The sequence below is a fragment of the Ranitomeya imitator genome, chromosome 6, assembly GCF_032444005.1.
Source record: "Ranitomeya imitator isolate aRanImi1 chromosome 6, aRanImi1.pri, whole genome shotgun sequence".
Taxonomy (NCBI): domain Eukaryota; kingdom Metazoa; phylum Chordata; class Amphibia; order Anura; family Dendrobatidae; genus Ranitomeya; species Ranitomeya imitator.
The window spans coordinates 316,133,352-316,146,801 of record NC_091287.1 but is presented as its reverse complement, the minus strand read 5'-3'; the positions used below and the strand labels follow the sequence as shown (position 1 = coordinate 316,146,801).

The following is a 13,450-nucleotide window of genomic DNA, read 5'->3' as shown; positions in this document are numbered from 1 at the left end:
CATCCCAGAGCTTCCAGCTAGCAAGGCAAAATCATGATAGCCAACTGGACAAGGAAACAATGAACAAATAATAACTAGCAGGGACTTAGCTTCTGCTGGAGTAGACAGGTCACCAGAAAGATCCAAGAGCGAACTGAACCAGTACAAGAACATTGACAGCTGGCATGGAGTAACGATCAGAGTGGAGTTAAATAGAGCAGCCAGCCTAAAACGAAACTAGGTCACCTGTGGAAGGAACCTCAGAACCAGCAGCTCCACTCACAGCCACCAGAGGGAGTCCATGGACAGAACTCGCCGAAGTACCATTCATGACCACAGGAGGTAGTTCGATAACAGAATTCACAACACAATAGACGCTGACGTTTCCTCGACCACTGGGAACATCTGGTGGCAAGATGTCCTGACTGCTGGCAAACATGACAAACCTTGAATGTACGAGCAGTCCGGGACTTAGATCCCGCTCGTGACACTTCTATGGCCTCATGTGACTCAGGGACCAGGACCAGAGATTCCAAAGGTTTGGCGAAGGTGGGAGCCAGCCGAAACCTCTGCCTACACTGGACCCGCTCTAACCTCCGCTCGTGAAGATGGAGATCAATATGAGTAGACACAGCTATTAACTCCTCCAGTGTGGCGGGAATCACCCTAGAGGCCAGAGCGTCCTTCACGTGGTCAGCCAGCACCCTCCAAAACATAGGGATAAGGGCTTTATCTGACCACTCCAGTTTAGATGCTAGGGTGCGGAAGTGGACGACAAAATGGCTGACCAAGGACGAGCCCTGAGTCAATGCAAACAGTTGGAGCGCTGTATCCTGGGTTACTCGAGGTCCTAAAAAGACCTGTTTCAGACTGCTCAGGAACAGCGGAGCACTCTGCACCACATGATCGCCACCCTCCCACAGCGGCGTTGCCCATTCCAACGCCTTGTCCAGTAGGAGACACAATAAATCCCTCCTTTGCCCACTCTGTGGGGAAATGTGCGGCCAGGAGCTCGAGTTGTATAGAGCACTGGCTCACAAAACCCCTACAAGATTTACTATCGCCAGAAAATTTTTTCTGGAAGCAGGAGGCGAGATAGAGTTGGAATAGGGGTGGCAGTGGACAAGGTTGCTACAGCCATGCTAGCAGCCTGAACAGCAACTGTGGTAACATCCAGAGCTGAGGATAAGCGCTCGAGAGCCACCAACCTACCCTCCAGCTGCTGGATGTACTCCAAGGATTGCTGTTTGTCCGCCATTTACTAGCCAGACCCTGGCACTAGTATTCTGTTAGGGTTGGCGGAACGCACCGAATATATATTTATATCAGACAGTAGGTGCGTTCGCAACCCGGGGTCCACCGTGCAGGAGAGAAACCTGCTGCTAGTAACAGGCGGTACTATATGGCGGTATAAGCTAACTCTGTTACTTCACAGATTCACTATGAAAAGAGAACTCCGTGCCCTGTTAACCTCACAGGAGATCACAGCTACCTAATAGAGCCAACAGTGGTCATGCAGTCAGAATAACACACAAGCAACTCCTCTCCGGTGGATCCAGAATTCTAATGGCTATATCCCAGCCCTGAATCCACATACACAAAACTCTTCACCCAAGGTGCCGGTATTCTAGGGGCTTATTTCAGCCAAACCCTGACCACATACAACCATGACCACACTGGCGCTGAGCTCATAACATAGGTTTGAAACTAGCGTATGGCCGTGCGGCCATGCGAACCTTTTATAGTTTCAGCACTCAAGGTCCTTCTTAGTGGTCCAACACGAACCGCTTCAGGATCTGTGCATGTGATCCCTGACCTCCAATTGGAGGTCGTCCTGTGGGCATGCGCAGTATGGGAAAAGCAGGACTTAGTAACAGAAAGATCTGCTCGCTGCTGATCAGCGCTGGCTACAAAGGCAGAGCCTGGAAGAACAGTAGTAACCAGATGCCCAGTATCAGCCTGAGACAGATGCTGGGACCGACGGCTCCACTGTGGCTGGAGAAGAATGGGAGACCGCAGCGGAGATGGTTTGAGATTCCCCCTGTGCAGAGGTGGGAACTCGACACCTAACAAACATGACATTTATTAGTTGTCAGTAGAGTCAAGTTATAACTTGTGTTGTAATGTTATTTTTGGTGTGAAGTAACTAAGTTTTTTTGTCAATATGGCCATGTGAGGGCTTGTTTTTTGCAGGACAAGTTGTACTTTTGAACGACACCATTGGTTTTAACATATCAACTACTGGAAAACAGGAAAAAAATTCAGAGTGCGGTGAAATTGCAAAAAAAAGTGCAATTCCACAGTTGTTCTTTGCTTTTATTTACCATGTGCACTAAATGCTAAAACTGTATGCCATTATGATTCTCCAGGTCATTACAAGTTCACAGACACCAAACATGTCTAGGTACTTTTTTGTTTAAGTGTTTTGCTTAAGTTGTGTATAAAAAAAAAATTGAAAAAAAAAAGATGGTGTCATTTTCAGAGGCTTGTAGTGTCTCCATTTTCCATGATCTGGGGCTGGGTGAGGGTTTATTTTTTTGCATGCTGAGCTGACATTTTTATTTATACCATTTTGGTGTAGATACGATCTTTTGATTGCCCGTTATTGAATTTTATTGCAATGTAGCGAAGACCAAAAAACGTAAGTCTGGTGCTTTGGATTTTTTTCTCATTATGCAATCGGGTTAATTTTTTTTATATTTATCGGGCAATTCTGAATTTGGCGATACCATTTACATCTACAGTACAGACTAAAAGTTTGGACACACCTTCTCATTTAACAATTTTTCTGTATTTTCATGACTATGAAAATTGTACATTCACACTGAAGGCATCAAAACTATGAATTATGGAATTATATACGTAACAAAAAAGTGTGAAACAACTGAAATTATGTCTTATATTTTAGGTTCTTCAAAGTAGCCACCTTTTGCTTTGATGACTGCTTTGCACACTCTTGGCATTCTCTTGATGAGCTTCAAGAGGTAGTCACCGGGAATGGTCTTCCAACAATCTTCAAGGAGTTCCCAGAGATGCTTAGCACTTGTTGGCCCTTTTGCCTTCACTCTGCGGTCCAGCTCACCCGAAACCATCTCGATTGGGTTCAGATCTGGTGACTGTGGAGGCCAGGACTGGCGTAGCACCCCATCACTCTCCTCCTTGGTCAAATAGCCCTTACACAGCCTGGAGGTGTGTTTGGGGTCATTGTTCTGTTGAAAAATAAATGATGGTCCAATTAAACGCAAACCGGATGGAATAGCATGCCGCTGCAGGATGCTGTGGTAGCCATGCTGGTTCAGTATGCCTTCAATTTTGAATAAATCCCCAACAGTGTCACCAGCAAAGCACCCCCACACCATCACACCTCCTCCTCCATGCTTCACGGTGGGAACCAGGCATGTAGAGTCCATCCGTTCACCTTTTCTGCGTCACACAAAGACACGGTGGTTGGAACCAAAGATCTCAAATTTGGACTCGTCAGACCAAAGCACAGATTTGCACTGGTCTAATGTCCATTCCTCGTGTTCTTTAGCCCAAACAAGTCTCTTCTGCTTGTTGCCTGTCCTTAGCAGTGGTTTCCTAGCAGCTATTTTACCATGAAGGCCTGCAGCACAAAGTCTCCTCTTAACATTTGCTGTAGAGATGTGTCTGCTGCTAGAACTCTTTGTGGCATTGACCTGGTCTCTAATCTGAGCTGCTGTTAACCTGCGATTTCAGAGGCCGGGAACTCGGATAAACTTATCCTCAGAAGCAGAGGTGACTCTTAGTTTTCCTTTCCTGGGGCGGTCCTGATGTGAGCCAGTTTCTTTATAGGGCTTGATGGTTTTTGCCACTGCACTTGGGGACACTTTCAAAGTTTTCCCAATTTTTCGACTGACTGACCTTCAGTTCTTAAAGTAATGATAGCCACTCATTTTAGGGTAGCATGGTGGCGCAGTGGTTAGCCCAGCAGCCTTCCAGTGCTGGAGTCGTGGGTTCAAACCCCACCAAGGACAACATCTGCAAAGAGTTTGTATGTTCTCTCTGTGTTTGCATGTGTTTCCTCCGAGTACTCCTGTTTCCTCCCACATTCCAAGACATACTGATAGGGAATTTAGATTGTCAGCCCAATTGGGGACAGCGATGATAATATGTGCAACCTGTAAAGCGCTGCGGAATTTGTTAGCGCTATATAAAAAGATTATTATTATAAAAAGAGAAGAGATTTCTTTACTTAGCTTCTTTTTTCTTGCCATAATACAAATTCTATTCAGTAGGACTATCAGCTGTGTATCCACCAGACTTCTTCACAACACAACTGATGGTCCCAACACCATTTATAAGGCAAGAAATCCCACTTATCAATCCTGACAGGGCACACCTGTGAAGTGAAAACCATTCCCGGTGACTACCTCTTGAAGCTCATCGAGAGAATGCCAAGAGAGTGCAAAGGAATCATCAAAGCAAAAGGTGGCTACTTTGAAGAACCTAGAATAGACATATTTTCAGTTGTTTCACACTTTTTTGTTAAGTATATAATTCCACATGAGTTAATTCATAGTTTTGATGCCTTCAGTGTGAATGACAATTGTACATAGTAATGAAAATACAGAAAAATCTTTACATGAGAAGGTGTGTCCAAACTTTTGGTCTGTACTGTATATATAAATGGTATCGCCAAATTCAGAATTGCCCGATCAATATAAAAAAAATGAACTGGTCTGTACTGTATATTTGATTTCTTTATTGTTTTATTTTGAATGGTGCGAAAGAGGGGTGATTTGAACTTTTATATATTTTTTATATTTTTAAAAACGTTTTATTTGACTTTTTGCATGCTTCAATAGTCTCCATGGGAGACTAGAAGCTGCAATATTTTGACTGCATCTGCTAAATAACATGATCAGATCTCCTGTGTGTAGAAGAAATGCTCACTTGCTATGAGCACCGACCATGAGGTGGCGCTCATTGCAATCTGGCAATGACCACCAAAGAGGTCTGCCGCAGAAAACATTAAGAAAACCCTTAAATTAATTGATTTACTATAAACAACTAATCATTGGCTTTCTCTTGTTTTGATAACTGGCCCAGACCTCTATGAAAGGTTTCTCCTATTAAAGAGATATGGGCATTTGTGGTTTCTCTTTAAAGCACATATCCACCTTTATTTTTACTTTATCTCATTTCTTATATGTCAATACATATACCCCCATTACCATTGTACATACAGACACCCATGCACATGATAATATATACTTACCTTGTAATGTCTTCACATCCTGCTCCGTCCAGATGTGTCCAGATCCTAGAATTCCAAGCCGCAGAAGTTCACCGACCGCCATATTGGGGTACCCAAGTGATGGGTGTCTCAATCTGGAAACTGCTTTTAGTACCAGCCTTTTGTGCAGTACCACCAGCGGAACACTGTCGCACGACACACACACTGGATATGCCGTACGCACCACACATACGCACAGGGCCGGCTCCAGGTTTTTGAGGGCCCGGGGCGAAAGAGTCTCAGTGGGCCCCCCCTTTTAACACATACCCCGATTTATGATGCACAGATACGGCAGAGAAATATAGGTACAATGCCAGAATTCACTTCTTATGAGTGACAGCTATTGTAAATTCTGCAGTGTATATATACAGGACAGGAGGAGCGGTACTGTGCAGTGTATATATACAGGACAGGAGGAGTGGTACTGTGCAGTGTATATATACAGGACAGAGGAGTGGTACTGTGCAGTGTATATATACAGGACAGGAGCAGTACTGTGCAATGTATATATACAGGAGGAGTGGTGCTGTGCAGTGTATATATACAGGAGGAGAGGTGCTGTGCAGTGTATATATACAGGGGGAGAGGTGCTGTACAGTGTATATATATACAGGAGTAAAGGTGCTGTGCAGTGTATATATACAGGAGGAAAGGTGCTGTGCAGTGTATATATAATGGAGGAAAGGTGCTGTGTAGGGTTGAGCGACCTTTACTTTTATAGGATCGGGAAACCCGACTTTTTCAAAAGTCGGGTCGAGTGAAATCGGCCGATCCTATAAAAAAGTCGGGGTCGGGGTCGGCCGAAACTCGAAACCCAATGCAGTGCATTGGGTTTCCAATGGTTCCCAGGGTCTGAAGGAGCGGAAACTCTCCTTCAGGCCCTGGGATCCATATTTAAGTGTAAAATAAAGAATTAAAATAAAAAATATCGCTATACTTACCCTCTGACGCGCCCTGGTACTAACCGGGAACCTTCCTTCCTTCGAATCAGCGCTTGCAGGACCTTGCGGTGACGTCGCGGTGACGTCGCGGCTTGTGATTGGTCGCGCGGCCGCCAATGTGACCGCTCGCGCGACCAATCACAAGCCGCAACGTCACCGCGATGTCACGCAAGGTCCTGCAAGCGCTGATTCTTAGGAAGGAAGGCTGCCGGAAAGAAGAAGGGCGCGTCCGAGGGTGAGTATATTCCTATTAGGTATGTGTGCAGTACCACCTGTGGAACACCTTTGTGAACACGCCGTCACCAGGATCAGCCAAATGATTCATAGACCACCGCCATCTTTGTACAGGAGGAACACATGCGCAGTTTTAATGTGACCGCCGCTATCTGTCTGCACAAAGATGGCGGCGGTCTGATTTACTGCACCTGCGTGAATTCCGCACAGGCTCAATGAATCATTTGGCTGATCCCGGTGGCAGATTCAGGACATGTCTACATGCAGAGGAAGCCAGTCACATTAAAGCTGGTTTCCCACGAATGAAAGTTAATTTTAAAAATTGTGTCTGACCGTGTATGAGAGCACATGGGGTACACAGGTCAAAGAAGAGATGACATGAGAGGAGAAGACAGCAGATGGGAGAGAGAGAAAGTGCACAGGGGTGAGAGAGACCGAGCTCATGCGGGACAGCACATGACGGGAGAACACAGCACAGGAAGGAGAGAGCCAGCAGACAAGGGGGATAGCACATGGGGCAGACAGGTCAAAGAAGACAGCAAAGATGGGAGAAGTCAGCACATGGGGAAAGAGACAGTGGATAGGTGGGTGAGCACATGGGGGAGAGATTCTCAACGCTGCAAAGCCTGCCCCCATCGTGACATCACCGCCCTCCCGATGCGATAGCATCGGACTCCATCTAGTATATAATTAACTGTAGAGTTCAATATCAAGCAGTGTTTGTGCATCATTGACACTTTCACTGCCATGCAAAAAGCCTACATAAAATGTATCTTCAAGATGCTGCACTGAAAAATGCCTGCCACGTATCCTTACATTCATTACCTTCCAGCCACCCTCAAACACAATGCTGACACCTTATTCTTTCCCAATACAGAAAGGGGTACAGTGAGGGCATAAACTTAATTGGCAGTAATAGTTACCAGGGGTGCAGATATGTCAATAGGAGGTGGATTGTAAAAATGGGCATAGCTTAAAACTGTGCCAAAAATGTGACAACATTTTAATGCAATTGTTTTTACACAGAGTAAGCTAACTAATAAGTTGTTAGTATAGAGGAACTGAAACTAGACAGTTTAAAGATGAAATTTATCAAACAGCATAAAACAAATATGATAAATCTGATGCATATTTTTAGACTGTTTCATCAGAGTTTACACTATCTAAAGGCCTTTATACACTTTAGACTAATGTTGGGTGAGCCCGTAGGTATACATGGATTTGGCCACTAGCCTAATGTATGTGGGGGGCCCAATACAACTGATTGTTGGGAAAGATATTGATCAGGCATGTTCGATTTCTTACTGCCGATTGCTTTGTTCTCCTGGAAATAAGATGACTTCAGACATGTCTGCTGTTGGCTTCCTTTTAAAGCACACAGGAGATCTCGGCAGACCAAGCACTCCTGTGAATGGCAGAGTTGAGCGGGATGGCTGGCGGCCGAACAATCTGTCAAGTGATGGTTCACCCAACAGTCATCAAATGTGTATGGTGGCATTAAATTTACACAGTACTGACAAATATACCCCACTCGTCTCTGTGCTGTCCACTTTGAAGAATTTATGTTTCAATTAGATGCCAGAACAAACACTATAGCTTCTGCATGCAACTTTGCCTAAAGCATCACTCCAGCATTTATTTTGATAGCACCGCTGGAGTGGTGCTTTAAATACGAGCACCCTGCCTGATACTCACCTGACCCGACTTCATCCATTTCCAGTGTCGCACTCATCGGACTCTGACGAAAAGTGACCTGCTCGTAGTTCCAGTGTTTCACGGAGCTGCGCAGAGGTTACTTTTCAATGTAAGTCTATGAGGGCCTCGTTCTGGTGTTCATAGAAATGTACTGAGTGCATGTGACGCAGCTTCTGACTTCCAGCCAGTCAGAAGCTACTGTCACAAGATGGAGCAGGGGGGAATAGGAGTGGCGCTGAAAAAGACTGAAGACATTGGAGGGGCGGGGTGAGTATATGACCAGGGGCAGTGGGCTTAGATTTAAAGCACCCCTCCAGCACTGAAAAAAATGTTGGAGTGGTGCTTTAGATACATATAGGACCATGATCATTGCTTGCTGTCAAAAATACAAGATTCATTTAAAATTCAATACTTGAGGAAGCATAAGAGGGATACTCAGTTAATAGGTGATGCCAAACATAACGGATCCCTTTAGACATATATTAATGTTTGTGCTGCATTTACTTGTATCGATTAATATGAAAAATAAATGATTTTACTTTTCTTCTTAACAGGTTCTTCACTTTGAAAATGTCAAGGATTATGACTTTGGATTTCAAACGCTGACATCAGACATTAATAGAATTGGTGCTTCATCCTCTTTAAAAATAGTCAAGCGTCTCTATGTGGACAGTTGCTTCAGCGCCACTAAAGTGAGTACACGTGTTTATGCAAATGTTCATATGACTAATGTAGAGGGAAGGGTTTTGTTCTAACAGCCACTATCCAGTTGCCTTATGAGGGTCCCCCACTCTATTAGGCAGAGCACAGATGTGCTACACAAGCTGGAACATGTAAGCTGATTTCAATGGATGCTGTGTAATTCCGATTAGCCGCCCTTCAACCAGCAGATCCTTTTCATTTATTAAAAAGGGCTTTTCCAAAACGAAGAGGCCCTTTTTGTATAAACATATTTGTCCTAACATTATGTTATCAAAAGCTTCTCTTTAAAGTGTTATTTGTGACTGAAAAATTGATGACCTATCCCTCGAATAGGTCATTGTTATCAAATTTGTGGAGTGAAAATCTTAATACAGTACTGGTCAGCTGCACAAGTTTAGCTCAGTGTATCTGGAAGTGCTTATATCTGGTAGCACAAGTCAGTCCAGTACTGCCAGTTAGTGAGCTGAGTGACAGATGTCATAGAAGAGCCTTCATCTGAAGGTATTTATGGGTCAGGCGCACATTTTGCTTTTATTCACATGTGCGTTTTGCCAGTTATTTACTTTTTGGATTGCACCTTTCTTTATTCAGTAGCTTGCTCTCACTAGGACTTTTGATTGGCATTGGTGCAATATCCATGTGGTATAAATCCCATCCTGTAACGTTGTATTTGTTTGTAATATTAATATTTGACCACCAGATGTCGCCCTGTATCTTCTGCTGGACTACATTGACACCTTGTACGATTTTGGTAGCACTACTGATTTATTTTAAAGGGAGTCTGTCAGCATGACTGTTCAAACCAAGTAAAGGCACTTGGTGTTTCCTTGGCATGGCCACACTGTTCAGTGCACCTTCCCACCCACTTATCTTTCATCTATTTCTGCAACCCACCTATTTTGATTGACAGCTCTGGTTTAATAAAGCCAGATTAGGGCAGTGATATATGGAAAAAGTAGGTGGGATCACTAAGGGTTCTAAGGGTGTACTGAATGCCTGTGCTTGGTTTGAACAATCTGTGCCGAGAGTGTCCCTTTAATTATTAAGTGGCAGCTGTAGTCCTTCCAAGTGTATACAAATCAATGCATTGCTTTGCACTGAAGCTGGAGCTAAATAATGAAAAACAGTTAGTAAAGCTTTAATGAGTCTCAGGGTATCCCAAACCTAAATATAGTCTTTTTTTGTTTTGTTCTTTTTTTGCTATGAGGCCAAGAACCTACTGTCAGGCTAACAACCTGGCTATTCTGTGCTGTGATGATCTTTTCCAGTTCAGGCTGTTATTGTTCAGCTTCCTTTGACTCCATGTCAACAGAGTAGCTCTTTCTCTTCCGGTCTTGTCTAGATTCGAATCCAGCAGGACCTGTGCACCAGACGGCAGCTCTTCCCTCTAAGCTATTAAGCTCGCTGGACAGTTCCGTGCTTATCCAAATACTTGTACCTATGTTGTTGCTGATGGTCTCCGTTATGACCTGGTGGTTAGGAGCACCCGGAATGACCTGATAGTTAACCTCATACAGGACGAGCTCTGGGATGTGGGAGCTCTGCTGACCGCAAGCCCTAATCCTATTACACACACTAAAAATAGCCGTGGAGCGCTCCTGTCCAGACCTAGGCGCCTCGTCACAGCCTAAGACTGTGAGTAAAGTTGAAAGTCACAAACGCAGAAAAGAAACAGGTTTCAGCAAAAGGGAGGCCAGACTTACTAAATAGACAGAGGATAGGAAAGGTAACTTTGCGATCAGCACAAAAACCTACAAAAGACCACGCAGAGTGTGCAAAAAAGAACTCCGCACTGACTCACGGTGCGGAGGGACCACTCTGCATCCCAGAGCTTCCAGCTAGCAAGACAAAATCATAAAAACCAGCTGGACAAGAAAACAATGAACAAATAATGACTATCAGGAACTTAGCTTCTGCAGGAGAAGGCAGGTCACCAGAGAGATCCAGGAGCAAACTGAACCAATGCTAAAACATTGACAGCTGGCATGGAGTAACGATCTGAGAGGATTTAAATAGAGCAGTCAACCAAAGGATAAACCACGACACCTGTGTAAGGAACCTCAGAAGCAGCAGCTTCACTCACAGCCACCAGAGGGAGCCCATAGACAGAAGTCGCCAAAGTACCATTCACGACCACAGGAGGGAGTTCGACAACAGAATTCACAACAGTACCCCCCCCCCCCTTGAGGAGGGGTCACCAAACCCTCACCAGAGCCCCCTGGCCGATCAGGATAAGCCAAATTAAAGGCATGAACAAGATCGGCAGCATGAACATCAGAGGCAAAAACCCAGGAATTATCTTCCTGACCATAACCCTTCCACTTGACCAGGTACTGGAGTTTCCGTCTCGAAACATGAGAATCCAAAATCTTCTCCACCACATACTCCAACTCCCCCTCGACCAACACCGGGGCAGGAGGATCAACGGAGGGAACCATAGGCGCCACGTATCTCCGCAACAACGACCTATGGAAAACATTATGGATGGCAAAAGAAGCTAGAAGATCCAAACGAAATGACACAGGATTAAGAACTTCAGAAATCTTATATGGTCCAATGAAACGAGGCTTATACTTAGGAGAGGAAACCTTCATAGGAACGTGACGAGATGACAACCAAACCAAATCCCCAACACGAAGTCGGAGACCAACACAATGCCGGCGGTTAGCGAAACGTTGAGCCTTCTCCTGGGACAATGTCAAATTGTCCACCACATGAGTCCAAATCTGCTGCAACCTGTCCACCACCGCATCCACACCAGGACAGTCCGAAGGCTCAACCTGCCCTGAAGAGAAACGAGAATGGAAACCAGAATTACAGAAAAAAGGAGAAACTAAAGTAGCCAAGCTGGCCCGATTATTAAGGGCGAACTCAGCCAGAGGCAAGAAAGACACCCAATCATCCTGATCAGCAGAAACATCTCAGATATGTCTCCAAAGTCTGATTAGTTCGTTCGGTTTGGCCATTAGTCTGAGGATGGAAAGCCGAAGAAAAAGACAAATCAATGCCCATCTTAGCGCAAAAGGACGGCCAAAACCTCGAAACAAACTGGGAACATCTGTCAGAAACGATGTTCTCTGGAATGCCATGCAAACGAACCACATGCTGGAAAAACAATGGCACCAAATCAGAGGAGGAAGGCAGTTTAGACAAGGGCACCAAATGGACCATCTTAGAGAAGCGATCACAAACCACCCAAATGACCGACATCTTTTGAGAAACAGGGAGATCAGAAATAAAATCCATGGAAATATGCGTCCAGGGCCTTTTCGGGATCGGCAAGGGCAAAAGCAACCCACTGGCACGAGAACAGCAGGGCTTAGCCCGAGCACAAATCCCACAGGACTGCACAAAAGAATGCACATCCCGTGACAAAGAAGGCCACCAAAAGGATCTAGCCACTAAATCTCTGGTACCAAAGATTCCAGGATGACCAGCCAATACTGAACAATGAATCTCAGAGATAACTCTACTAGTCCATCTATCAGGGACAAACAGTTTTTCCGTAGGACAACGGTCAGGTCTATCAGCCTGAAACTTTTGCAGCACATGCCGCAAATCAGGGGAAATGGCAGACAAAATTACCCCTTCTTTAAGAATACCCGCCGGCTCCGGAACACCCGGAGAGTCAGGCACAAAACTCCTTGACAGGGCGTCAGCCTTCACATTCTTAGATCCCGGAAGGTATGAAACCACAAAATCAAAATGGGAGAAAAAGAGCGACCATCGAGCCTGTCTAGGATTCAACCGTTTGGCAGACTCGAGATAAGTTAAATTCTTGTGATCCGTCAAGACCACCACGCGATGTTTAGCTCCTTCAAGCCAATGTTGCCACTCCTCGAATGCCCACTTCATGGCCAACAACTCCCGATTGCCCACATCATAATAGCGCTCAGCAGGCGAGAATTTTCTAGAAAAGAAGGCACAGGGTTTCATCACCGAGCCATCAGAACTTCTTTGCGACAAAACAGCCCCAGCTCCAACTTCAGAAGCATCAACCTCCACCTGAAAAGGGAGCTAAACATCTGGCTGGCACAACACAGGGGCAGAAGCAAAACGACGCTTCAACTCCTGAAAAGCCTCTACAGCCGCAGAGGACCAATTGACCACATCAGCACCTTTCTTGGTCAAATCAGTCAACGGCTTAGCAACACTGGAAAAGTTAGCGATGAAGCGACGATAAAAATTAGCAATACATTTCAAAAACCTGACCTGCACATCCAAACATAAACTCAGTGTGAACAGGTGCTGAACCTAGAGTCGCCAACTCGTATATAGTTAAGTAAATAAGGCAGCACACTGCAGCGCTAGAACATACAAACTTGAAATACGAAATTTGAACTGCATTACTGCACTAGAAATATGAAAAATGAGAGCGTTTAGCGCATAAAAATGGCCAATTTTATGTGTACCTGGTAGCCCCTTTACGGCATCTCTCTTATACCAGGTCCTACGCTTGCCTTACTTCGCTGAGAATAAACGTCTCCATCTGAATGGGTACATGTGAAACCTCTTCCTAGACTAAAATTCTCTCTCTCTATGGAGGGGTATTGGACCTGCTGTAATTAAAACACCTGTAGGCTAGGAGGCGGAGTGCATGATCAGAAGGCTAGAGAACTATATACGAGTTGGCGACTTTAGG

The 13,450-nt window shown here is 44.9% G+C and overlaps 1 protein-coding gene across 1 annotated transcript in view; it reads left to right on the top strand.

The window, feature by feature from the left end:
- The window catches only part of SERPINB5 (serpin family B member 5), a 117,149-nt gene that overhangs the window by 46,622 nt on the left and 57,077 nt on the right, over window positions 1-13,450 (top strand). The window contains exon 3 of the mRNA XM_069730781.1: window positions 8,661-8,798. Within this exon, the coding sequence (XP_069586882.1) occupies window positions 8,661-8,798 (138 nt within the window). The remainder of the gene's footprint in view (window positions 1-8,660; window positions 8,799-13,450) is intronic.